Source organism: Aspergillus niger (genome assembly GCF_000002855.4).
Source record: "Aspergillus niger supercontig An16".
In the NCBI taxonomy this organism is placed as follows: domain Eukaryota; kingdom Fungi; phylum Ascomycota; class Eurotiomycetes; order Eurotiales; family Aspergillaceae; genus Aspergillus; species Aspergillus niger.
This window is the reverse complement of record NT_166531.1, coordinates 2,101,860-2,127,726: the sequence shown is the minus strand read 5'-3', so window position 1 is coordinate 2,127,726 and position 25,867 is coordinate 2,101,860. Positions and strand designations below refer to the sequence as shown.

Sequence of the window (25,867 nt, the reverse complement as noted above, 5' to 3'; positions counted from 1 at the left end):
ATTATAATTTATTAATTATATTTACATAATAATAATAATACTGGCCAGTCTCTCTATCTATTATAATAAAATAATAAGTATAATATAATCTGCTGGTAATTCAGAAATAGAATAAATATAATTAGATATTTAATTACTAAGGAAAAAAATAATAAGAATAATAAATAATTAATATAATAAGAATAATAAATAATTAATATAATAAGAATAATTAATAATTAAAATAACAATAAAAAGAAAAGAACGCAACGTCCATATAAAAAAAATTAAGATATAAAATTTTTTTTTATCTATTTCTTATCATTAAGACTCTATTGATATAAATATATTTAAATACTAATAAAGTTATATAGAAATAATATATAACTTTATTTATATTATATATTTTATAAATTTTTTATTTTTTATTATTAAATTTCTGCTATGCTAAATTAAAATATATATTAAATTATTTTTAATATCTGAGCCAGATGGCTTATTCCAGTTAAAAAAGAATATATTTATAGTAAAATAATTTATTTATCAGAAGTAAAGCTATTAAAATAATATATTATAGTAATTATGGAAATCATAAAATTATTAATAATAATTCTATAATTTTTTATTGTTTATAAATACTGATTTCCTTGTCTGGACTACTAATCTTGTAAAAGTCAGTTTATTTTATAGATATAGACTATCTTTATTATTATATAAATCTTTAGTGTTTAGTGGCTGATTCCTTACTTAATCGACAGGCTTTCTATTCTGACAAGTAGATCCTATTATATGGTATATATCTATATCACAAGAATCATATGGATACAAAACCTTACACTGATAGAAGATAGTTGAATGAAAGAGTAGCAGATATATAAGAAAGTAGCAGTAACACCAACAACAATATCCTAGGGGATTTCCCTTACAGTAGGTAGGTAGAGTAATTCAGAAAGTCAGACATGACTTTACCAGCGAGAAACTAGTGCTTTTTTCACAAGTAGTATCTTAAAAAGTATCCTTACATTACTGACCTCATCACAAATCTTACCCTGTCCCTTGAAAGCAAGGAATAGAAAGCAGTAAGGATAGTAGAGGCTTTGCTACAACAGGTCAAATATGCCACTGATGATAATCTTTCTGCACCCTGCCAGAGTATTTCTACTACCCAAATTTCTAAATACCAAAACAATGGATGTACAGTGTGAATTATAAGGCAGACGGAATGCTGCCCCAGCAATCAACATCAATTTCCATTGGCTCACCACATCCATCAATAGGCCCTTCTACTGTACCGCGGCCACTTGTAGTCGCGCTTGCGGCTGAGCTTTTGGTGATGTCCCGACCTTGCGTATGAAAATCCTGTCGACTTTTTCTAGCGCGCTCCCTTGTAGCTATCAGCGCTTTTCGTACATTATCATCCTCCTTAGGGATTGATAATGATGTAGGCTCGGTGTAAAGGACTAGCTCATTGCACGGGCTTGTAGTATTTGCAACCAATAACTTCGGGATAGTTGACATCCGGTCAGCAACTCCGGGAAAGATCTCAAGACCGTTATCCTTTTGTTCAATATCCTCTAGTTCTCTGTCAAGATCATGTATATAGATGATATCCTTGGTATCGTCCAATAACATTGTATCAGGATGGACGGAAGCAGGAAGCCTCCTATCATTGATGTCATATTCGGAGGTTATGGTATCTTATCAAGCAAATGAGTTCAAATCAGATCCAGTGACTCTCATACAATGGTAATGGAGAATGCAGATAATAGGATAGATGGTACAGAAACATACTGATATGCAACCGACCGAATCTCTTTGCCAGAGGCTGATCCCCCTCAGGGTAACTGTCTGCGGGGCGCTTCTTCCCGTGATTGATTTCCTCACCAGCATGTGCCATCAGCCACACAACCAGTGACCTTTATTTCCTTCCCCTTTCTTGGTGGATGAGGGAATTAGACCTGGTAATCGGATTATATATTAAATATGGTACTGCACATGACAGTGTGAATTTTCAAATTAAGTAAAACTGGATGTTACAACCGACGAGTCGCTTGATGCGTATTCATAGGTTCATAAAGGAGGGGGAACTGGCTTTGACTCATCTATCTTCACCTTTTAGGTCGCAACCCAGAACATTCTACCACCTTCACACTCCCCCACTCCCAAATATTCCGCCTGCAAGAACCATCACAAGACCATTCAGTATGGCTTCAGATAATGATCCTAAGTTGGAATGGACCTCCAAACGTGTCCGTGATACGTTCCTTCAATATTTCAAGGAAAATGGCCACACTTTCGGTAAGTATTTTTTTTGAGACAGTTTCTCGGTCAGAACTGATTATAATTAAAATTGGCAGTTGCCTCGTCTCCCGTTGTTCCCCATTCTGATCCAACATTGTTATTTACGAACGCTGGAATGAATCAGTTCAAATCAATCTTTCTAGGAACGGTGGATCCTCACTCTGATTTCGCAAACCTGAAAAGTGCAGTCAACTCTCAAAAGGTCAGTACTTCAATCCTACCGGTTTCAGCTAGTTCTAACACAACCCGTAGTGCATTCGTGCTGGAGGAAAGCATAATGTAAGTGTAATGCGCATGGTCGCTACCAGAAAAAAAAAAGGATTAAATCAAGAGACCTGAGCGTCTACTAATTCTTGCGAACGTAGGACCTCGACGACGTGGGCAAGGATAGCTATCATCATGTGAGGAAAGCCACCAAATCAATAATGGCTTTTATGATGCTAACACGGAAATGGTTACTAGACTTTCTTTGAAATGCTCGGGAACTGGAGTTTTGGGGACTATTTCAAAAAGGATGCGATTCGCTATTCCTGGGAATTGTTAACCAAGATTTACGGTTTAGATCCCAGACGTCTCTATGTTACCTATTTCGAAGGGAACAAGGAAGGTGGTCTAGAGCCAGATCTCGAGGCCAAAGATCTGTGGAAGGCCGTTGGCGTTCCGGAGGATCATATTCTCCCAGGCAACATGAAGGACAATTTCTGGGAGATGGGTGATCAAGGCCCATGTGGCCCTTGCAGCGAGATTCACTATGACCGAATCGGTGGACGTAATGCTGCCCATCTGGTCAATCAAGATGACCCAAATGTATTGGAAATTTGGAACAACGTCTTCATCCAATACAATCGTGAAACGGATCGATCCCTGCGGCCGTTGCCCAACAAGCATGTCGACACCGGAATGGGATTTGAGAGGTTGGTGTCTGTCTTGCAAAATAAGTCGTCAAACTACGATACAGATGTGTTCACTCCCATATTCCAGACCATTCGAGATGTTACCGGAGCTAGGGAATACCGTGGATGCTTCGGTAGTGATGACGCTGATGGTATTGATACTGCCTATCGTGTCATAGCGGATCATGTTCGGACCTTGATGTTTGCTATCTCAGACGGTGCGGTCCCAAATAATGATGGCCGCGGCTATGTCATCCGTCGTGTTCTCCGTAGGGGTGCTCGATATGCCAGAAAATACTTCGGTGTCGAGATTGGCAATTTCTTCTCAAAGATCGTCCCAACAGTCGTCGATCAACTGGGCGATATGTTTCCAGAACTGAGAAGGAAACAACCCGACGTTATGGAAATCTTAGACGAAGAAGAGATGTCATTTGCTAAGACTTTGGATCGCGGCGAGCGGCAATTTGAGCATTATGCCCAGCAGGCTAAGGCGAAGGGGGCTGATAAATTGCACGGCGCCGATGTCTGGAGGCTCTATGACACGTTCGGATTCCCGGTTGACCTTACTCGTATAATGGCAGAAGAACGGGGATTACAGATCGATGACCGAGAGTTCGAGGAAGCGCGTTCGCGAGCGAAAGAAGCAAGCAGAGGCCAGAAGAAAACTTCCGCTGAAACAGTGAAGTTGGACGTTCATGATCTGGGCAAGCTCGAAGCCATGAACGACGTCCCCAAGACTGATGATACTGCTAAGTTTGGAAAGGGTAATATTACCGCCCAAGTAAAGGCCATATACCACGGCAAGACGTTCCACTCATCTACGGACGAGGTGCCCGACGGCGAGCAACTTGGAATTATTCTTGACCGGACGAACTTCTACGCTGAACAGGGTGGACAAGAGAATGACACGGGTAAAATTGTTATCGATGGACAATCCGAGCTTGAAGTAGGTGATGTTCAGCTTTATGCTGGATACGTCCTGCATACTGGTTTCATGAAATATGGCTCCTTCTCGGTAGGTGATACTGTCATCTGCGAATATGATGAACTGCGTCGTTGGCCGATCAGAAACAACCACACCGGAACTCATATTCTCAACTTTGCGCTCAGAACAGTCTTAGGGGACGGTGTGGAGCAAAAAGGTTCCCTTGTCGCAGCGGAGAAGCTGAGATTCGACTTCTCTCACAAGTCTGCTATTTCGGACAAGGATCTGGCTCGGATTGAAGAAATTTCGACTGAGTATATTCGACAAAACTGCACTGTTTACTCTCAAGAACTCCCTCTTGCAACAGCCCGGGAGATCTCTGGAGTTCGTGCTGTATTTGGAGAGACTTATCCTGACCCGGTCCGCGTTGTCTCCGTTGGTGTGGAGCTGGGTGAGATACTCCAGAACGTGAAGGATCCGCGGTGGAAAGAGGTCAGCATTGAGTTTTGTGGGGGTACTCATGTTCAGAAGACAGGAGACATCAAGGATCTCATTGTTCTAGAAGAGGGCGGTATCGCCAAGGGCATCCGCAGAATTATCGCTGTGACCGGCGAAGATGCGCATGAAGTGCAGCGTTTGGCAGCGGAATTCCAAAAACGGCTCGATCTTCTAGAAGCAATGCCCCTAACTCCAGAGAAAGAGAAGGAAGCAAAGCAGATCCAGGCCGAGCTCAATCAGCTTTCGATTTCTGCTGTACAGAAATCCGCCTTTCGCGAACGTTTCGCGCGTATTAACAAGGAGGTTATCGATGGGCAAAAGGCTCTACAAAAACTCGAATCAAAAGTCGCGCTGGAGACCATAACTAATTACTTCCAAGCTCCGGAAAATCAAGACAGGAGTTGGCTTGTCGCCAAGCTCCCCATCTCTGCGAACTCTAAAGCAATTAGCGAATCTCTAAATTACGTGAAGTCAAAGTTGCCCGACAAGTCGGTATACGTTTTGGCTGCAAGCACCGATCAAGGCCGTGTTGCCCATGGCTGTTACGTGTCGAAGGTATGTCTTCCTCACTACTACTTCGGGCCCTCTGGCATTGAAACTAATGCACTTAATACTTTGTATAGTCATCAAGCGAGGCCGGTGCCTCCGCCAGTGAGTGGGCAGCTATCGTTTCTGGTGCAGTCGGGGGGAAGGCGGGAGGTAAAGGAGCTACCTCAGTCGGCAACGGAGTTAATCCCGACAGAGTCGACGAAGCTGTCAGCTTAGCTTCTGACTACCTTGGCAAGTTGAAGTTATAGGCTGTTGGCTATGCTGTAGCCAACGCTTATTAGGGTAAACAGAACTTAAGTGATTGATGGTGAATTTCCCGAAACAACAGCCAACTTTTTTTCTGGACTTATTGCTTATCGTTCTTTGTTCTGTGTAACATAAAAAGAAAAATATCATGCCACTGGAATCTCGATGCTAAAAACATCATTGAAACAATGTGTCACATCTCCCCACATTGCACAATCAGAACATCTTGGTTGGGCTTATCTCGCGTCGTTCTAGTGTTCTCAATCATCCGTACAACGTCCATCCCTTCCACCACCTTACCAAAAACAACATGCTTGCCATTCAAAAATGGGGTTGCAGTTGTTGTTATGAAAAACTGACATCCATTTGTGTTCGGACCAGAATTCTGGGAGAATTAGTCAAGGTATAGGGGATGGATGTCTTGTAGCTCAGGGACTTACTGCCATACTAAGCAGGCCAGCATGGTCATGCTTCAGAAGGAAATTTTCATCTGAGAACCTTGGGGTGCCGTAAATGGTACAAGATCCCGACCCATCTCCATTAACGAAGTCGCCACCTTGGATCATGAAATCTTTGATCTTTTCCGATATGAAAGGATTAGCAATCTCTCATGCACACGCCTCTGTATTTCTTAAATAAACATACTACCCGATGGAATTTGCTGTTTTTGTATCCTTGTGGTCGTCCCTGTGCATTTTTACATTCTCCTGTACAGAACTGGCGGAAATTCTCTGCTGTTCGGGGCGTAACATCGGCAAATAGTTCCATTTTTATACGACCTAAAGGCTCGCCTGTCATAGAGATAACTCAGTTACTATCCCTTTAGTATTGACTTTGTTGCATAGTGCATTATACAGCACTGCATGAACCAGTAGCAGCACAATACCCACAAACCGACATATTGATGAAACACATTCATAGCCATTCCTATGGACGTGCCTATGTAGCCTGCCTGGGCCAGGAGAACGGGGTTGCAACAGATTATGTATCATCTGATGTACATACCTCCTAAGGCTATATCAAAGAAAACCACAGGGTTTCTGTCTATGTGCGAGGTTGAAGTTGCGCTGTTCATTCTGTTCACCTGTCTGGCTTCTCGTTATGTCGTTGCTGGTCTCGTGCTTGCGATATCGACCCTGTTAGAGACTGGGTTCGTGCTAGTAGCTACAAGTGGTTGAATACTGGTGGCCATGACGATGTTTCCTGAATTGGCTGTTTCTGTTTAATTTTATTACCCGTCCGTCCCCGCAGTGGGTTCCGACATGATGGATCGATCGCCTGCCCCGTGACTCGGACGTCCCAGCCTTAGGTGTCTGCGTTTGGCGACCACGACGTTGGTGTATTTGTTCTCACTTCACCTCCCCCCATTGAGTTTGGTGAGCATCCAACACCAGATCAGGCTCCATTTTGACAGCTTGGAAGCTACAATTATATCGGTGTCAGTGATGACCTTCCCGGGGCGTCCTTTAACATGAGCCTGGGAGTTGGTGCCCTCATCTAGATGAACTGAATGGGATTGTCGACCAACCTCGCAGAGACAACCTATTATTTAAAAGTGTCTTCCTTCTTCCTTAAATCGATACACTGCATTCAGTACTCTGCTATACGCGCAACAATTCCCACTCTTTTTCTTCCTCTTCGGCATAGTCTATTGAACGTTGTCCACCCCTCCCCCTCCCCCATCGCCTTCTGTCGACATGTCCTCAACGACTACAGGCTCCTCTTCAAGTGCCACTAGTACAGATCGTAATGGGAAGAACAACAGCTCAAGCCCTACTAGTTCGCCTCTACTATTTTTCGTCGCCCTCGGGTTTGGTGTTGTTTTCACCAATCTATGGTATGTCCAAATTGGTATCACTAGGCCTTTGCTGCGCTTAGATGCTCATCTAACCATCGCGTTCCAGGATTATCGTGGGGGTAAAATATTGCTTTCGATATAATCAACGCAATCGCCAATTACGCAGTGAAGTGACAGGCGAGCCTATAGATCTGGTCGCTATGCCACGAACACACCGAAGACGTCGAGAAAAGAAGTTGATGACTATGGACGACGTTAACGAGAGGTTTCCACTGACGAAGTATAAAGCATGGAGGTCATCCCGGGAGAATGAAGGCCTCTCTGGTGCAGGCGGGATCTCGGCACCGAATAGCCGGTCGCAAAGCCCCAAGGATGAGAACTACATGTTGTCCGCTTCGCTTGGCGCTCCTTCATCCATGGTGGCATCGCCACTCAAAAGCCATCAGCGGGTTGATTCCAACACTTCGCAGGCCTCTGCACCACTAGAAAACCTGGAGACAACGCTACCACAATCTGAAGAGAAGAGCCAGAGATATTCCGAGCCAAGCCCTACAAACATCGGAGTAAACGACAACGCCAACATATCAGCCCCGGAGCAGCCCCGTAACCACGCGCTCAACCATGTCATCGTAGAGGATGTTGGAGACCTGGAAGACCATATCCGCACCGCTGTACCTGCCGATTTCCTGGCAAATCCAGGGGATACTTGTGCTATATGTCTCGATACGATCGAGGATGAAGATGATATACGGGGGCTTACATGTGGACATGCTTTTCATGCGTCTTGTGTTGACCCATGGTTGACAAGTCGACGGGCTTGCTGTCCCCTATGTAAGGCAGATTACTACATCCCGAAACCTCGCGCAGAAACTTCTGAATTGGCTCCTAGCTCAGAACGTCAAGGTCGACGGGGCATGGCACGAGTGACACCTATAAACCCGCCACAGGCTGTTTTTATAGGTGGAAGAGTGAACTTTCTGCGGCCAACGTCGGGATCCCCGGAGCAGCATGTGCAACGGCGCCCGTTGACCCACAGAGCGGGCTTCTCTCGATTGCGCCTTTGGCGAGCCTCTCAATCTAACCACCAGCCCACATCTCCTGTGCCTGATACTTCGTCTGGACAGCCAGATCGGAGGGCTCAAAGGCTAGCACTCTTCACTGCATCCTACTTTCCCCTGAACTTCAGTCTCCGAGGTAATCGTGCATCGAGAGGACTTGCAAATAGGAACGCAGACGTCCGACATTCAGAAAACAACCGATCGCTTGGGGAACTTGAAGCCGGACCAACTATATGAAATGTTCCCTTTTGTTATCCTCAAGGACTCCTGATCTATATATCTTGAATTTCATGTCTTCTCTGCCTCTCGACATCTGGAATGCCGGTTGGACAGACTCGTGGTTATCCTTGCGCAGGGTGCAGCAAACGCCTGCGGCTTTGTACAGTACATTGATGCACCACACCATCATAGGCTAATGTGCCCCTGCTTGGCTGAGGTCATATCGATTTCCCCCTCTCACTGTAATTGATCAGCTCTTATCGACTTTCTGGCATGGATCTTGGCGTTTGTTGAGACTTTTTGAATCTAGGTCAGCTTATTTGGTGCAGGTGAAACCGGAGACATCTGGCTTTTAGTGGGTAATGCATGGCTGGGTATACTGCTCATTGATATTTGGCAGGGGCTATCTTCCGTCCTTTCAAGATGAATAGAATAGGACAGTCATATGTTGACTTGGCAGAACAGATATCTGATGGCACGGCTACATTCATTATACTAGCCATAGTCTACTCACTTGCACCATTTTCCAGGGTTACTCTCCAAGTTACACGGATGTTGTAGGTTAGATATTGGATATTCTAGGCTATGTTGACAGGTGGAGTAGCCAGTTCAGTAAGTAGTGTGCGACAATGTTTATTGTTGACATTTAGACCATGCAACGTTCCAGATCCTCGTTCAAACGTTCTCGCTAACCCTACATCCGCGGGTCATACATCGGGCACTCATCTTGTCCAATATGAAATAAGTTCTTGAAGGCGGCACCAATAGCTACTATAAAAGCTACAGCAATTGCGAGAATAAGGAGGAAACGGTAACAAACGTGGGCTTTTTTTTTTTTTTTTTAGCCTACAGGTCCATTCCAATGCATAACTTGTGTGGCGTCTTCAAATTTTCTGACCGTGGTTTCTCTGCACTTCCAGATGTAGCAGTCAGTAGCAGCCACCCCACCAGGGGGGTTCTGGAACAAGATCCATGTGTGCAGAAAAGGTTGGTTGCATCATGGCATGATATGCTCAAAGAATAGCAATCGGAAATAGGGGTAGAGGAAGCATTGTAGGCGTATGGGATGCCAACACTGGCATGGTCCCAAGCCATCTGAGCCTTCCGACAGATCGCAAACCTTGTTCGCCCTTACACACCACTGGCGTGAGTAGGAAGGTAGAATGAGAATAACTCTTAATGAATGATAAGCTGGATAGCTTGATTGTTGGTGTAGAGAATGGCTGGTGTCATTTAGGCAAAAACGTAGCTAACTTACAGGACATACTATTTATGTACTCCGCACATCATGTGAAGTCGGGGAAGCTCTGCATGGCTGATAAGGTTGGCTTGGCTCACGTGCTACAGCGGCCGGGCCTAATAACACAGGAGAACACTTTCTGCTCATACTATCGTAGTGGTAATTAATTAATAAACCACTAAACTCACGATATTTGTTATTATTCATCTCTGACTTTAAACTTGAAAATCGCTGGGCGTAGGCCTTGCACTTCTCCCATCGGCTTACTCCGTTGCACTCTATACCAGCAAACTGGGCAATAAGCCTACATTGATCTTTAGCTCGATTGGTGGTTTGAAATGTTTCTCCAATAATTGAAACCGGCGGCCGAGTTCTCTCAATGTATCATGCTAGACGATTACTTCGAAAATCCCAGGTAACATTCCGGATAAGCCAACCATTACCTCGGGATTCAAGCTCGGTCACTATTCGTCAACTACAGATCAAACGCCCGTGGGCCAGGTATGCTGAGCAGCTCATAGTTCGAAGCTGTCATAAAATCACTCCCTCTACTCACAAGTGCGCCAGGAAATTTCTAGCTACCTTTTTATTGTGCGGGACTGCAATTCATTTGTTAACTTCCTTCGCCGTCTTGCGGTTCGATGAGTCGCTCTATGATACTGATCGGTCACCGGAGAGTTTGCCAGGGCTCGACGCCTCATCCACACCTGAGAAGTTTGACAGGGACGAATATGTTCCTCCCCACTCAGAGCATGCTGTTACTATACAAACTCGCTTCCTTCCCCTAGGTTGGCCTCGCTTACACGAAGGAAACTTTTATGCACCGACAGACCCTGAGTGGCAAGCTTTTAGGAAATTAGCCCTTGACAAGAACAAGCTCTCGGGGTTGAAAGGTATTTGCGAGCAGATGGCCGTTTAGTCAGTCTGAAATTAACCAGTCATAAACAAACAGAAGACTTAATTTCGGCTGTTTTGGATGTCTCATCGCAATCAAGACTACTTAATTATATGCTGGGGGGTCCAGTGTCTGTCGCAGGAGTTTGGCTAGAACACCGATTCCCGTACCGTGCACCCCCTGTATACTATCGATTTGGGTATGTATGCCCTAATAAGTACAGTATAATTTGCTCATTGGTACAGACTACAACTATCTCCGAATGGCCTCGCCTGGGTTTCGAAGCCAATAGCTTCAGAAGACGGCGACTGTCTGCACAGATGTATGAGGCCGTTATGTGTGGCACACGCAATTAAGGATGCTTTTTTGGTTCTGTGGAGCAGGCAAATTTCCCGACTTAGCCCAGGCTTGATGGATGAGCAGATGTCTGGGTCTTTTATTCCTCTAGATGCAAATTTATTGCCCTCAGTCTTGCAAGGATCTGATGGACTTGACGACGTTTCTCGGTCTGTGTCACAGCCGCCTCCACAGAATTCCCAAGACGGCAGCCCATCAACCAAGGACTGCTCCCGTCCGCATACTTCATTGTGCATTTCTACGTTGCGAAAATTACCGCTGCCAAAGCTCGGGCCTGATTCTGACCTACGTATGGCGCTCCTGGCTTTCAAGTGGCGATTGAATTACTGCTGGGCTCGCAACGTGCACACATCTCGTCGCGGTGTCATGTACTTTTCTGGTCCTGTTGGTATACGAGGCCCCAGAGGGTTGTGCAGAGTGGAGGTGAAGGGAGAGTATGATGTTGTGAGGTCTCAATGGACTGCTATCTCCATGGATATCAGAGATCTTAATTTGTTCAGTCAAAGGGCACTTGGTCCTCGTTAGCAACCCTTATGTCCATTGGCTGTAACTCAGCTGGCTTGTGTAGACCACCAATCCCAGAGCGTATCAAACAACCTCAATACCGTGGTATCCTTTATGGCCTCAAAGCCTTGTGGAATACCGGCGAGGGACATGGTTTGGTGTGTCTGTCAGATGGTCTCTTACGGATTATTCTAGGTTCACGAAATCCTTTCGGAGACCCCATCTGGAGCATTCAGCTTATTATAATGGGTTCCTTGAGGCAGGCAACAAATGAACAGTACAGCGTCTTGATGGGATATGTGTATCTTCCCTCTATTTTGCTAAAGTTCGTGCAGCCAGCCAAACTACGTACCACCACTTCAAACTCCGCATAAATATGAAGGGCGAATCGTGCTACCGGGTGCTAGTTGTCGTTAGTCAAACCAGGTGTAGTAAGCTTTGATAATTGTGTACACAAAGATGAGTCAAATCTCTTAAGCGATGCTTGGTAACTCAAGTATTAGTTATCCTGATTGACAACTCATTAATAAATCCCAAAGGGTTAGTTTACCATGTGATTTGACTAATTATTCATGGTTAGTTAACTAACGTAGTTACCAGTCAGTTGATGTGTAATCACCTCACTCCCGCCGATAAGGCCAGGCAGTGAGGAGGGGCATTCTCTTTTCAGCTCACTACTAGTATCGACAAGGGCTGACTATAGAAGGTTTAACAATAATGGCTCTCCATCCTAAATTTCTGGGGCAGAAGTTGTTGGCCAATGCACAGCAACCATGGCATACCCTCGAACTCTGTATGTTAAATGAAATACTGGCGATGCTCTTCTATACCCCGATGACTAACGCATTAATTATCGAAGACCTTGATTATGTCTGCCCTGTTAGTACTATACAACACCCTGCCCAGGAAGGGCTTACTAAAAATGCTACTTCCAGTACTCTGCAAAGCTATTCAACACATTCTACACATCGGTGAGACCAATTATCTTACAAAATTATCAATCAAGACTTCAGGTTGTCTTTCGTCAGCACATTCAACCTTGGCATCCATCATCCACTCTGACGCATGAAGCTGGTGCGGCGGTGCTGAAAATAGCTCCAGACAAGTTCTGGGAGTTTAGCGCTGCACTTTTCAATCACCAAGAAGAATTCTTTGATGTCAGTGTTGTTAAAGAGACGCGTAACAAGACATATCAGAGACTTGCAAAAATAGCCGCGACAGTTGGTGTTGACGAACACGAGATGCTCGAATTATTGAACATCAGCGAAGTTATGCCTGATGGACAGTTGAATACCGGCAACAAGGTGACGAATGATATCAAATTGATGGTCAAGGTGCGCCATTGAAATATTGTTACAGGGCTCAACATTGAATCCTAACTAGATATAACAGTCAGGTCGAACAATTGGCGTCCATGTATCTCCGACCGTATATTTCAATGTAAGCCGTCTCATTATTAACTGAGCGATTTGATGCACTGATCCCGCTGGTTAGGGCGTCGAAGAACCAGGTATCAGCAGCAGCTTCACGGCCACACAATGGGAGCAATGGCTGGCCATGAATGTAGCGTAGGGAATTGTGCTCTAAAAGAGAGTGGTATGATAATAGGAGGTATTCAAATGCAGATGATAATTGTGGGCATTCTCTGGTAGCAAGGAGCATATCTCAATCTGAAACCCGAAATTTCCAGGATGAAACATCTGGATGCAGTCTATTCAAATGGGCCTTCTCGCATGCATTGCTCACTATCAGTGACTGTTGTTTTTGGATCTCGTTGTATTAGTGTTTCAGAGGCGACGGGGGCAGGTTGGCATCAACAGTATTCCAGCTGACGAGTTACTGTGATACTGGCGGCTGATAGTTCAAGGGGCGCCTGTATGCATTGGTTAGGCTTGAAAGCGATGACATGGTCCCCATACTCACTTAAAGAGAAGAATATGTGGTTCTGGCTCGTGCACTTCATAATGTTCCCAACCCAAGCTCTGATCATTAAATTAGACGTCTTACATTTATAACTTTCGTCGACCTCTTCTTACGTACTTGTGTGATACCAAGTGCACGCCATTCATCCTCCCACAGTAGTTTTAGCGTTCCTTTTGAACTGTCAAAATAGTCTGCAGGTATTTTCTTGAGCATGTTTTTGGGGAGTTGGACATGGCGGTATTCGAACTGGTCATCTGAGTATCTGCGTTTGCTGTAAGGCCAAGGCACACCAAAAAAAAATCGCTTGTATGCGGCATACCTGGCTGAATAATGAATAGAATCAATGAATTCCTCTAATCTCTCCCGTTCAGATTCTAGCAAAGGGCGGGGCTTTTTATTCCTTCTGCTTAGATCGATGTCCATCTGGAAAGGCGGGGGTAGCGGGGCAGACACTATCGTAATCACTGCAGTCTAGTTGCTGTTAGAAAGAAGCATCAAATCATGCGTTGTTGCGACAATTGACAGAAAGGTCCCTGCCTGTTCTTGACAGACGGTCCAAGCAGACACTCACAAGTAAATAGTCCTTTGGTAGCAGAGTGAGGAAAAGCAAGTGGGTGAGAGGACTTTTGAGTCTCAAAGAGAAGCAAACAGCGTTATGATGATGACTTGTCGAAAGAAGTCTCTTCTTACTGACCTCTAGAGTTTAAAACGGGCAAGGTGTAGATTGAAGCTGTCTTGGTTTGAGGGCGCGTAGAAGGAGCCTCCATTAAGATGTCCGAGCAGTGACTCTTCGACTTTAGGATACAAGTGGAGTAGCTACCCGCTTTAATGCCTAAGGTATCAAATTTGATACCTGGATGCCATCAAGTCAGGACTAGATGGTTGTGAATTGGATTATATCATTATAATACAGACCATGTTTAAGTAGGGGCCATAAGGGACTTGCCTTTGTCAAAGATTGGAGGAGCACAATCAGTCTCTTTGGCTGCCTACTTATCTCTTCCCAAAACAATTATATGAAGGATCGTTTACTAACTTACTGGATGGCCATTCTAGATTTTATATATTCACAGTGTGATACAATCCAATTTATTATATGGTAGATGCTTGTCGGTGGATCTTTATAAGAAAAAAGTTGCATACTGAACATGGAGAAGGAAACCAAAATCCTAGTGAAGCACAGTTATACTTCTCAACTATTACCCAGTGCGCTCTGCCACTGCCCTGATACTGTGTACTAAGTAGAGTAGTAGTAATGAGGAAGAAAGATCGCCTGATTATCTAAGAAGTTCAGCAGCCAACCAGGGCTTGAAACCCAAGTTTACCTCAGCCGAGAACGCGCCAAAACCGGCAGTACTCGAAGAAGATTGGGTCAGGAAAGAAGGGGCAAAAAAAAAAAAAAAAAAAAAAAAACGGGAAGGAAAAATTGCAAAGTGGGTTTCTTTTTTTTTCATCCCAAATTTTAACCGCTCCCACTCCAGCGCCTGGGGCAAAATTTATTTAGTCTTCTTCTCCTCCAACAATCGTCCTGCCTTTTGGCATCATCTCATTTTTCCTATCCCATCTCTCTTGAGACATTCACATTTGTCAAAATGGCCGACGAAGTTTACGAAGGTGCCATCGGCATTGATCTTGGTGAGCCTTGCCTCTACCTTTGTTGTTTCCTCTCATGACTGACGAGATACTTCAGGAACCACCTACTCCTGTGTGGCCAACTATGAGGGTACCAATGTTGAGATCAGTATGTCGATACCTGTGTACTCTGGATCCGGCGCTGGTTAGCTGATAAACATACAGTTGCCAACGAGCAGGGTAGCTACACTACCCCATCCTTCGTTTCTTTCACCGACAAGGAACGCTTGATCGGTGAGGCCGCGAAGAACCAGGCCGCTATGAACCCTAAGAACACCATCTTTGACATCAAGTAAGCAGCTTTTCGCTACACATATGTTCGTTATTAATTGGATCTAGGCGTCTTATCGGTCGGCGGTTCGAAGATCCCATCGTTAAGAAGGATGTTGAGTCATGGCCCTTCAAGGTTGTTGATCAGGGTGGAAACCCTGTGGTTGAGGTCGAGTACCTTGGCGAAACCAAGACTTTCAGTCCTCAAGAAATCTCTTCTATGGTTCTCATGAAGGTAACATTTCTTTGGCCCCAACTACGCGGCATTGCTTGTTATATCTCTTGCGTTACTGACAGATCACGCTAGATGAAAGAGGTCGCGGAAACCAAACTCGGAAAGAAGGTCGAGAAGGCAGTCATCACCGTGCCCGCTTATTTCAACGACAACCAGCGCCAGGCTACTAAGGATGCTGGTGCCATTGCTGGTCTCAACGTGCTCCGTATCATCAACGAGCCCACTGCAGCAGCAATTGCTTATGGCCTTGGCTCCGGCAAGTCTGATAAGGAGCGTAACGTTCTTATCTACGATCTTGGTGGTGGTACTTTCGATGTGTCTCTCCTTAACATCCAAGGTGGTGTCTTCACTGTTAAGGCTACTGCCGGAGATACCCACCTTGGTGGACAAGACTTTGATACCAACCTCCTGGACCACTTCAAGAAGGAGTTCCAGCGCAAGACTGGCAAGGACCTCTCTGGAGACGCGAGAGCCCTCCGTCGCCTCAGAACCGCTTGCGAGCGTGCTAAGCGTACTTTGTCCAACGCTACCCAGACTACTGTGGAAATCGACTCTTTGTTCGATGGCGAGGACTTCAATTCCTCCATCACCCGTGCTCGCTTTGAAGATCTGAATGCCAAGTCTTTCTCCGGTACTCTCGAGCCAGTGCAGCAGGTTCTCAAGGATTCTGGCCTTGAGAAGAGCCAGGTCGATGAGATCGTGCTCGTTGGTGGTTCCACCCGTATCCCTCGTATCCAGAAGCTGCTCAGCGATTTCTTCGATGGCAAGAAGCTTGAAAAGGTAAGTGATACTCCGGCCATCTATTAAACGAGTCCTGTCCTAATAAGATTGAATCAAAGAGCATCAACCCCGATGAAGCCGTTGCCTATGGTGCCGCCGTTCAGGCTGGTATCTTGTCTGGAAAGGCTTCTTCGGCTGAAACCCAGGATCTTCTTCTGCTTGATGTCGTTCCCCTGTCTCTCGGTGTTGCTATGGAGGGTAACATCTTCGCTCCTGTTGTGGCCCGTGGTCAGACTGTGCCTACGATCAAGAAGCGCACTTTCACCACCGTCGTCGATAACCAGACCACGGTGCAGTTCCCCGTCTACCAGGGTGAGCGTACCAACTGTGCTGATAACACCTCTCTGGGCGAGTTCACCCTCGCTCCCATCCCCCCTATGAGGGCTGGAGAGGCCGCACTTGAGGTCGTTTTCGAAGTTGATGTCAACGGTATCCTCAAGGTTACTGCTACCGAGAAGTCTTCTGGACGCAGTGCCAACATCACCATCTCCAATGCCGTCGGCAAGCTTTCCACCACTGAGATTGAGCAGATGATCGATGGTACGTCTCACGCAGCGAAAGATATATCTATATATACTGACAGTTCCTAGACGCTGCGAAGTTCAAGTCCAGCGATGAGGCTTTCACCAAGAAGTTCGAGTCTCGCCAACAGCTCGAGTCCTACATCTCGCGTGTTGAGGAAATCGTCTCCGACCCTACCATGTCGCTGAAGCTGAAGCGTGGCAACAAGGAGAAGATCGAATCGGCACTCAGCGATGCTATGGCCCAGCTTGAGATTGAAGATTCGACTCCCGAAGATCTTAAGAAGAAGGAGCTTGCTCTTAAGAGACTCATTACTAAGGCCATGGCCACTCGGTAAACGAATCTCTGCGATCCTATCATGGTCCTAAGTGCGGCACTATACAATTGCCCTTGCCTCTACCATTCACCCTTCAGTCCCACCATCGAATTTGCGCAAAGTGGCCGATTTCCTTGCTTCGCCTTTGATTGGAGACCTTAACGTCGTCTACGGAATTTCCTTTTAGATGAGGCGTGTTCATTCATGACCGGGTACAAAATTGCAAAAGTAATTTACGAAAATTTTATATATGAACTCCGTTATTATCATAACGCCCTTGTATCTGATTGCATGAGCCGTATGCTAAACCAGAGTATATCGCCCCTAAAAAGGCTCTCTGTATTTCCATCACTACTGTTAGACTTTCGAGAATGGAAACTTGTTTGACTTGCCCTTTGGACTGCCTTCCATAACCATTTGTAAGTCGTAGCTGCCGTGGCGAGCTGCTTGTGTTCTGAAAAAAGAAAAACAAGTAAATAAATAAGAATAAAAATAAAAATAGAATTAACAAAAGAAAAAGCCCATGAAATGTGCTAACTAGAGGGTGGCCCGCTTGGAGGCGGCGTAATCAGTTTGCCTCGGCATTGAGTCTCCCAAATCCTACCACCCTTGTCTAATCATTCGCGCAATTTGCTACAAGCAACTGTACCCGCATGATTCGTCGTTACTGATAAGCATATAAGACCCATACCCAAAAAAGACGGGCACTTGGAGCAGAAGAAGAGTGAAAATGCAACGCCGTGCAGCACTTACCGGCCTCAGCTATATGCGTCGCTGCTCAACGTTTACTGGGTTGCGTTATAACTTGCTTCCTGAGCATCAACTTCCGCCTTGGACTCAGCATAAGGTAGCACTTCCGTCTAATAAAAGGAGCTTTTCCAGTTCGCCCTTTTGGTGTAAAAAGAAGGACAAGACGAAAACTACATCTGCTGCAGATTCTGCGAAGCCGTTGCCAAAAGCAGGCGCAGGCTCCGAAGACCCGCATGATTTTTCACAGCTGCATGACGGCATAGCGGCTGCCCTGTCTCGACTCAGAGACGAACTCTCTAAGATGCGTGTCGGGGGGAGGTTCAATACCGTATCAATTGAGAGTCTTCGTGTGCAGCTGAGCAAGAGCAGCAAGCAATCGATCAAGCTGGGCGACCTTGCTCAAGTTGTTCCTAAGGGTGGACGAATGGTGACTATCTTGGCCTCTGACGAAGATGTGAGTTACTGGCGCCTTAAAAGAATGTCTTTGCTATCACGAAGCCTACAGATCCTCTCAATCTTCCATTTTTGCTCTAACGCAGACTGTTATCGATATAGCATGTGAAGCCCATTCGCTCGTCAATAGTCTCCTCCAACTTGTCGTTAACCCCGCAAGCCGACCCTCACAACTCCCTTCAGCTCAATGTCACGATCCCCCCACCGACTAAAGAGTCCCGGGATCAAACGATCGCTATGGCAAAGGCGGCAATGGAGAAAGCTGCCGGTGCCGTCCGTGATTCACGCAGCGCTGTGCATAAACGTCTTCAGGATCTGCAGAAAAAGAAGATTGCCAGGCCAGATGACGTTCGGAAGGCCCAGGAACAGATGGAAAAGCTTGCAGAGAAAGGGCAGAAGGAGGTGAAGGAACTGTTTGAGACTACAAGGAAGGCTATGGAGCGGGCGTAATGAGGAATCACGCTGCTGAAAGTCCAGCTTTGAATGAACTCAAAGCGTGATATGAGTACGAGTTCTGTATCTGATATTTAGAGATTCATTGTATTCTACAGTCACTTATAATGCATAAATGTGAACGAGACAGATAACAGGGGATGATGGAAAGCTGCAAAAATACAGGTACATAGTAAAGATACTGATGGTATCAGGGAGCAAGATTCTCAAGAGCGTTTCGTAATGCGACTGGCGGCTAAAAGCGAGTCCAACTTCGCAATGAACGCAGAGGACTTGCCGACCGTGTGATACGTTGCATTGTTTCTGAGGTTTTCAGAGACACTGTCAACGACTGAGACGTTGTCCGCCTGTTTGGCTTTCGACTTAGGATAGTTGCCCTGAACAAGCAGTCCAATAAGTGAGCCTTGGTCCTTGGTACTGAGTGGACTGAAGTTGACATGACGTGGTTCCACAAGATCGCCTTTTCGCTGCGACAACTTATCTGCGCGTTCTTGCGATAGCTTGTTCGCTTCCATAATGGCCTCAGCCTTTTCCTCTTCACTCGAAAAGCGGACAAATTTGCCCTGATAGAGTCTCTTGCCCAGCTCATTTGGAGGTACATAATCATTGGCATAGCGATCACCGAATAGAGACAACTTTTCAACGACTCCGGCAGTATGAGCGTGTATGTCGGTGGGTAGAGATGGCCATGTTTCTTTCAGTGAAGCTAAAGAAATCGACTCGGGATTGTACTGGACAGGCTTGGGCTGCGCTTGTTCTGCGAGCTCTCGGTACACAGCGTTGATTGAGGCTTCATGGAATGCAGCTTCAAATGCCGAATCTTCCTGATCGGACCCCTCGTTGCGTCGAGGACGGCCTTCCCGCCCATCTTTAGATTGGACCTTCTTCCTTGGACCAGCTCTAGGGCCTCGGAAAGCGGTGGATCGGTTGCCTCGAGGGTTGCGAGCCCTGGAATTCTTAAGGATATTTGCTGGTTGACCAGTGGCTTGAGAGGCGGCGAGAGATCTCGCATCAATTATCCGTCGGGGACGAGGTCGTTCATGGTTGACGTTCCGAATGTTCAGGTTCGCCGGCGGAATGTTGTTTCTTCTGGTTTGCGCACTAGGACGTCCGGCGGCGGAAGAGGCTGCGGAATCCTCGGTTGCATTCGCATCTTCATCAGTTAGAAACAAGTGAGTAGGGGCTTAGAATTCGTAGTATGGCTGGATGAGAACAACAACTCCTTGAGAGAAAAACCAGTTGAGGGAGGGAAAGTAAGATGAGACATGCACTGTGAACTGGGCGGACGGAGACTGGAACGTAGCACACTTACTGGAGTGGTTGTTGTAATCTTTTGCTTGTAAGTAAGTAGCCGAAAACTGACGAATGGATAAAAGAGTCCCCTCTATTGCCCTGGCACGCCGAGGGCGTAGAAGCACGACCCGTTGTTGGAGCATCCTTGTTGATGAACATCTAAGGATTGGATAAGAGGGAGACTAAAAATGTTCGTTACCTCCGAATGCTACAAAGTCACGTGCTGCGCGAACAGAAGCATAATCCAGACAATTTCCGTGGGAGCGGCAAGCCTCCTATTTACTACTCATTACTTATCCTCATAGCTTCGGTCTCACGATCAAATATGTTACGCCGCAAACCCACCGCTATAGCTATAACCTCGGAAGACCTTGCGACTTTTGAACAATCACGGCTCCGACAGCTCTCCAAAGAGACTCGTACCGAAGGCCATGCCAGCACTAGCTCCAATGTCAATATTGACCCCAGCGATGAGCTCAAGCCATTGCCGGGGGACAAGGCGAGAATCGTCCGCTCGCGGGAAGAGCGCATCGGTATTAATCGACGCAATTAACTTTTGAAGGGTTTGCCCAACACGTTGGCTTTTCCTGGCTACCGATTTATGCCGAGTATTGCCTCGGGCATCATCACCACTTCCCAAGAGCAAGAGAGCCCCGATTGGCAGTGAATAATCTGAAAGTCCCACACACATCAAGGTGTGGTTTTTCGCAGGTCAATTTTTGCTACAAGTGCATGTTCTACAGCGATAATATTACAACGACAGCCTGTGCATAACATTTCCAACTCTATTCCCGACGGCGTGCTTGGTTTGTAACCTATACTGCGAATCTTAGCATTTTCAATGTACCGGGTCTTTGTTCCTGCCCGTCTCATTAATTATTGTAATTATAATATTATGTTATTGAGGTCGCCACATAGTGCAATTGCATAGCAGTCATTGCAAGCGATGGAGATCATCTCAGTCGACTGAAGTAGCCCAACAATAATTTCAGGGTTATTGAAAACAAGTTCAGTGGGCGGACGTTCTGTTTCAATGCGAAGTGATAGAGACCGTATGCGATTGCAGCGTTGGGTTTAATGAGATTCTTACGTTACAAGAACAGAGAGAGAGAGAAGCAGTAGGTGAAACTTTGGGCGTTGCGTGGTACTCATTTGGATAAGCCATCATTTTGTACATGAAAAGCATGTCTGCTTTGGGAGCATAGTAACATGACCAGCATACTTATAAGAACCAGCTACCAAAAAGGACACGCCGAGGTGAAAAGAGCGAATCTCTCTGGCAGGCGCTATAATTCGTAGCCACCAATAACTCTAGGAGTGCCCCTGCGTTTTGAATGAGCCCCCAGTCTTCCAGCTGTGCTGAATAGAACGCGTTACCGCTGGCGCTTTGAAGTGCTTTCGGTTCCTAGGTCGACTGAATAATTCCACCGCCGTTTGAGACCGTTTGGATCGTACACACTAGCAACACTTTGTTGCCAGTCTCGTGCCGTGAACAAAACTTGTTGCCCGGTGAATTGAGTGTGTGGCATGGGAGCTGGTGCGACCGGGGTGACCTTTGATTGCTGCTCATATTGTACGGGGAAGTGGTCAGGTAAAGAAGGTTGAACGGTCTGGGCTGGATTGCTCAAGGCCATTGGTGGGGAATTTGTTGTCACAGTGGGTGTACCGATAGAAAATGCCATATCCCATTGACTAGACAGTTTCGAACAAGTCAATAACCATTTCTCGGTGTACATTACTCTTTTCTTGGAAAAAAAAAAAAAAAAAAAAAAAAAAAAAAAAAAAAAGGGCTCTTACTTGATTATGCGAGTAGGATCCCAGCTATTTTCATCAACTAAAGGCGCGTTCAGTCCGTGGGTAGAGATCGATTGAGAGGGAATTAATCCCAACGGTTGGAGCTGAGAGGAATCGGACTTTGAATCTTCAGTACCAGCTGATATTGGAGGGGTTACAGGATAAGCTGCATAACCCACTCTACTTTGAACGCCAGGTACTTGATTGATTTGAGAAGCGTAATGTGAATCTAGTGGCGGGCTTGGGTGATATGGCTCGGAGGGACTCCCGTACGGGAAAGTTGGCTTCAATTCGAAAGGTCGGTTCACATCAGCTGAAAAGGCGAAGCGCAAAGAATCAATTTGCGCTTGTAATTCTGGCATAGGCCAAGCGGAAGAACATCGCTCAAGTATTCGCATGTGCCGTGTGAAGTATTCCCGCGCGTCCGTGTGAAAGTTCGGGTCTGGAGACGTTATGGCCACCTGTTGTAGCATTAGCTGACCGTCAATAGTATAAAAGGCTCAGAATTCTCACAAGGTGCAGCATTGTGCATGTCAAAATGGTGTAGATTGTGAAATTTATGCCTCTTTGCATGAAAAGCAGGCCAGAGAGCCCAAAGCGGTTCAAAATGGCTTCTTGAAGCCTACAAAGGTATTTCGCCGAAGAGTAGCATAACGCCATATGCATCTTCCAACCGCCCCCTGCCGCAAAAGACTTGGAAGCTATCAATTGTGGACGGTGTAACAGGATAATACCAAGATGACAGTGGGAATGCATATTCCCGACGAAATGTGATGGAATCCATGGTGGTGAGCCATCAGGAGGATAGTTGACTTGAAGATCCGGTGGTAAACTCTGAAGCCAGTCGGTAAAGAGAGGATTCTTTTCAACGAATTTAGGGTTAGCCCCCCAATCCTTCTGTTTCTTTATCTTATGGTATATATCGGCAATGATGCGAATATGGCGTGCATTCCGGACGAAGTATGCATACTGCCTTGACCGATCCAATTCGAACTGATCAAGGCCTCTGATATCCAAGGTCGGACTCATATTTACTGTCTCATGGTCCACACCGTAATCGGAGCGCCCTGAGAATCGTCAGCCAGTATATACCTATGAGGATCAGAAGACGTACCCTGCGGCGCCCCTATCATGACTTCGACTACCAAGAGGGCCTGCCAGACCCTTGTCTGCACCAAGCATTCTACAGGATTCAAGTCGCAAGACCTGCCTTCCGTGTGGAGATTGTTGTGTTCATGGATATCCAGATCCTTCGCCATGGAGATGATTGTTTTAACAGTTTGCCAAGAACGGTAATAATAACCCTTCTTTGGCCGTGACTCTCGAGCCTTCAATAACAGAAGCAGAGCTTGTATCGTACTGAGGCGAGGTTCGTCCATAAAACTAGATTCGTGCCCTAACAAGACGGTTTGCAGTCAGCATACGACGTGGTACACAGGTGCGTGGGTATCTTCGTCGCCTCACTGTTTGCTAATGCGAGCCACTGTGCTCCTTGAGCCGGGTCGTCCGATAGCCTCCCTGCGCACGCAAATAGTGCCTCTAGCAGAAGCGGAGATATTGAACTTCGTTCGTGTTGCCATTGATAGTACAGATGAGATCGATGGATGACAGGGACGTATGGATGTATATCATCAAAATATATCTTGAAGTAGTTCATGACCTCGTCATCAGATGGCATCAATTCGGGCGGGATGCGTATAGTGGCGCCAGCTCCGGTACTAAGGGGTGGTAACTTCTCGTCTACTTCATCCTGGGTCGGGATTTCTGGCTCAGCCCTCTCCCTTCGTTGCTGCCTGATGTACGGCGCTGAGACTAGGTTAATACATTCCGTCTGTAAGACACGTTACGAAGGCTAGTATATCTCACCAATACCAGTCTCGTCTATCTTGAGCTCCCCTAAGACCTCGCTGAGGTTCTCTGCAGTAGATTGATCATGCTCAGTGTATATGTCACTTTCTGCGGTTCCCAAAGGTTGGGTTTGATCGTTGGAGAACATCTGTGACTGAGTATATTGGTGATGTGGCATGGCCACTTGGGACGATCTCATGTCGTAGACATTTGGCTGACCTGGAGTAGAATGCGCAAATTGCGGATAGATCCCAATGTTGTCATTATATGGGTGCATGCCACCCATTGAAGGTGGTCCGGGATCTCGATAAGCTTGGGAGCTGGGATATGACGATAGTGAGGGTTCTGCAGCGTTAGACGCGCCTAACGAGTCGACAGGATTGGTTTCAACGTTTTCCGCTGCAGGATATTCGCCATCATGCCCGATTGTTGGAGGAACGCATACTAACTTCAAGCGTGTGCATGCCGAACAAGGCCATGTGTTTGTCGTAGCAGCATCACACTTGATCTTCCGTTTCCTGCAACCATTGCAAGCTCGCATTACTGAAGATAGGCTTTTAATCAGACGCAACGAAGTCAAGTCCACATTCGGTCAAACATACCTTTGAGCCTCTTATGCCTGTTATGTTCATCGACGAATACATAGTCTGTATCAAGAGCCGTCAACATACAATGAAAGCCATAAACGGGCAATTTATCCAAATGGTAACTACCGGGGGAAGGGGGTCTTACTTTTCTGGCCTTCCCTTGGTGGGCCCGTCGGGGGTGTGAATGTGAAGCCTTGCATCTTAGCACGGACAGCGACTCAAGCTATGAGGCAGCCCAGGAAATGTGGACCGGACCAGCATGCAACAACTTTCGGGTATTCGGAAGAAAAATATAAAAAAACTAAGGCAAAGGAGAGTATCCGCAGGACCTGCCTTATGCGGACGGAACCAATGTGGAATGTATTCTGAACCTTTCACTGTCGACTTGATGGGCGCTGGGATGGTGTTCGCACTATTGTAGCTTCAATCCCACACTTGTGCAATAACGGTCACTCTTGTCCTAAGCAGGGAAAGGATAGGGGGAGGAGGTATAATGGATTGCGACCGAGAAAAACGATGTAGTAAGGTAGGAATATCTATCGTCAACCGCGGGAACAAGACAGCGTCAGCCGGCGATAATAAGGTGTGACTTGTAGTCTCTGTACTATGGTCTCCTAGGATCAATCTGATCAGTCTCCGAGTCATAGATGGGTGTAATAAAGACAGCGCAGCTATGGGAGTAGCGGAAATTTGTCCTGGGGTATTGGCGCGACTGACAGTTTCACAAAACGTAAGCTTTAATTAGGTCGAGTTTGCTGCGGATCCATTAAGCGGCGACAAATGAGACTTAGAAGGTCAGAAAAGGGAAAGATATGAAGAAGCTGCGATTATATATTACAAAATGTCAGTTGTGGACGACGACAAGAAGTGAGGACAAATGAAGGTAGGGTAACAGTGACAATCCGGGCTAGCGACGGAGAAAAGGCTATCATTAAGGGCAAACTCAAAGAGGGTAAGGAATAAGAAAGTGCTTCCTGCACATGCCGGAAATCCAAGAGCGGCCAACATTGAGATACGAGAAGAGATCCACGAAATATGATAAAGAGGAACGTTGAGCAAGCGGAGGAGTTGTTGATACCTGATATGTTGGGTTGAATGACTTTCATCCAGTCTGCATCGTAGACCAGTAACGTCAGTATGGGTACCTCGCCATTGACTTTGCAGTTTGAAGGAAGATGAAGTCGATTGGCGCATCACACTCCGAGGCGAAAGTCACCATTTGCATGAACCGGGATTCGAATGGAGACGGCTAGAGGATCAGAACGCCGGGCCTGGGATGATGGGCAATTGCAAGAGCAGTACGGAGTAGAGGCTTGGAATAGCAGACGCAAAGAAGATAAGAGCATCAGGGGAATCGAGAGCCCACCGATACAATCAATGATTTCCCGGATGGAATTAATATCTCCGTATAGGATTGGGGAGGATGCCGGGAACTGATGCGGTCTCCTTAGCTAAGTCATCACTCTTTGCCGCCTCATTCTCCTGGTAGTTGAGCCGTAGATAATAGCAGACAGTGTGGTTCGTAGTAGTGCACGGGGATCCGAGCGAT

At 46.2% G+C, this 25,867-nt stretch overlaps 12 protein-coding genes across 12 annotated transcripts; 7 read left to right on the top strand and 5 right to left on the bottom strand.

Annotated features, from left to right (window-relative positions):
* Positions 1-515: 515 nt before the first annotated feature.
* An16g09330 (uncharacterized protein) lies at positions 516-1,768 on the bottom strand (the record flags this gene model as incomplete). Its single annotated transcript, XM_059745385.1, has 5 exons — positions 516-534; positions 906-958; positions 1,028-1,116; positions 1,242-1,642; positions 1,722-1,768. The coding sequence occupies 5 exons, from the start codon at positions 1,766-1,768 to the stop codon at positions 516-518; spliced, it is 609 nt and encodes a 202-aa protein (XP_059604950.1).
* Positions 1,769-2,183: 415 nt separating this feature from the next.
* Positions 2,184-5,393, top strand: An16g09320 (uncharacterized protein; the record flags this gene model as incomplete). The annotated part of the gene is made up of 6 exons (XM_001398193.3): positions 2,184-2,277; positions 2,337-2,482; positions 2,533-2,559; positions 2,646-2,681; positions 2,743-5,151; positions 5,220-5,393. 6 exons carry the CDS (start codon positions 2,184-2,186, stop codon positions 5,391-5,393), a joined length of 2,886 nt encoding a protein of 961 aa, XP_001398230.3.
* A 191-nt stretch (positions 5,394-5,584) lies between these two features.
* Positions 5,585-6,466, bottom strand: An16g09310 (uncharacterized protein; the record flags this gene model as incomplete). Its single annotated transcript, XM_001398192.3, has 4 exons — positions 5,585-5,776; positions 5,832-5,969; positions 6,037-6,182; positions 6,397-6,466. 4 exons carry the CDS (start codon positions 6,464-6,466, stop codon positions 5,585-5,587), a joined length of 546 nt encoding a protein of 181 aa, XP_001398229.1.
* A 622-nt stretch (positions 6,467-7,088) lies between these two features.
* Positions 7,089-8,484, top strand: An16g09300 (uncharacterized protein; the record flags this gene model as incomplete). Its single annotated transcript, XM_059745384.1, has 2 exons — positions 7,089-7,228; positions 7,296-8,484. The coding sequence occupies 2 exons, from the start codon at positions 7,089-7,091 to the stop codon at positions 8,482-8,484; spliced, it is 1,329 nt and encodes a 442-aa protein (XP_059604949.1).
* Positions 8,485-9,328: 844 nt separating this feature from the next.
* An16g09290 (hypothetical protein) lies at positions 9,329-11,708 on the top strand (the record flags this gene model as incomplete). The annotated part of the gene is made up of 8 exons (XM_059745383.1): positions 9,329-9,453; positions 9,504-9,612; positions 9,658-9,789; positions 10,122-10,599; positions 10,731-10,800; positions 10,847-11,402; positions 11,459-11,620; positions 11,658-11,708. 8 exons carry the CDS (start codon positions 9,329-9,331, stop codon positions 11,706-11,708), a joined length of 1,683 nt encoding a protein of 560 aa, XP_059604948.1.
* Positions 11,709-12,179: 471 nt separating this feature from the next.
* An16g09280 (uncharacterized protein) lies at positions 12,180-13,034 on the top strand (the record flags this gene model as incomplete). Its single annotated transcript, XM_001398189.3, has 5 exons — positions 12,180-12,255; positions 12,322-12,341; positions 12,398-12,796; positions 12,855-12,902; positions 12,957-13,034. The coding sequence occupies 5 exons, from the start codon at positions 12,180-12,182 to the stop codon at positions 13,032-13,034; spliced, it is 621 nt and encodes a 206-aa protein (XP_001398226.1).
* A 264-nt stretch (positions 13,035-13,298) lies between these two features.
* An16g09270 (uncharacterized protein) lies at positions 13,299-13,808 on the bottom strand (the record flags this gene model as incomplete). Its single annotated transcript, XM_001398188.3, has 4 exons — positions 13,299-13,335; positions 13,386-13,444; positions 13,503-13,647; positions 13,705-13,808. 4 exons carry the CDS (start codon positions 13,806-13,808, stop codon positions 13,299-13,301), a joined length of 345 nt encoding a protein of 114 aa, XP_001398225.1.
* A 1,169-nt stretch (positions 13,809-14,977) lies between these two features.
* An16g09260 (uncharacterized protein) lies at positions 14,978-17,161 on the top strand (the record flags this gene model as incomplete). Its single annotated transcript, XM_001398187.3, has 7 exons — positions 14,978-15,020; positions 15,076-15,126; positions 15,183-15,309; positions 15,357-15,522; positions 15,595-16,302; positions 16,362-16,842; positions 16,893-17,161. The coding sequence occupies 7 exons, from the start codon at positions 14,978-14,980 to the stop codon at positions 17,159-17,161; spliced, it is 1,845 nt and encodes a 614-aa protein (XP_001398224.1).
* Positions 17,162-17,344: 183 nt separating this feature from the next.
* Positions 17,345-17,527, top strand: An16g09255 (hypothetical protein; the record flags this gene model as incomplete). The annotated part of the gene is made up of 1 exon (XM_059745382.1): positions 17,345-17,527. The coding sequence occupies one exon, from the start codon at positions 17,345-17,347 to the stop codon at positions 17,525-17,527; it is 183 nt and encodes a 60-aa protein (XP_059604947.1).
* A 343-nt stretch (positions 17,528-17,870) lies between these two features.
* On the top strand, positions 17,871-18,793 carry An16g09250 (uncharacterized protein; the record flags this gene model as incomplete). Its single annotated transcript, XM_001398185.3, has 2 exons — positions 17,871-18,344; positions 18,446-18,793. 2 exons carry the CDS (start codon positions 17,871-17,873, stop codon positions 18,791-18,793), a joined length of 822 nt encoding a protein of 273 aa, XP_001398222.1.
* Positions 18,794-19,002: 209 nt separating this feature from the next.
* On the bottom strand, positions 19,003-20,232 carry An16g09240 (hypothetical protein; the record flags this gene model as incomplete). The annotated part of the gene is made up of 2 exons (XM_001398184.1): positions 19,003-19,949; positions 20,109-20,232. 2 exons carry the CDS (start codon positions 20,230-20,232, stop codon positions 19,003-19,005), a joined length of 1,071 nt encoding a protein of 356 aa, XP_001398221.1.
* A 1,230-nt stretch (positions 20,233-21,462) lies between these two features.
* On the bottom strand, positions 21,463-24,518 carry An16g09230 (uncharacterized protein; the record flags this gene model as incomplete). The annotated part of the gene is made up of 8 exons (XM_059745381.1): positions 21,463-21,781; positions 21,887-22,359; positions 22,397-22,950; positions 22,998-23,279; positions 23,348-23,689; positions 23,750-24,249; positions 24,334-24,343; positions 24,464-24,518. 8 exons carry the CDS (start codon positions 24,516-24,518, stop codon positions 21,463-21,465), a joined length of 2,535 nt encoding a protein of 844 aa, XP_059604946.1.
* Between the last annotated feature and the right edge of the window lie 1,349 nt (positions 24,519-25,867).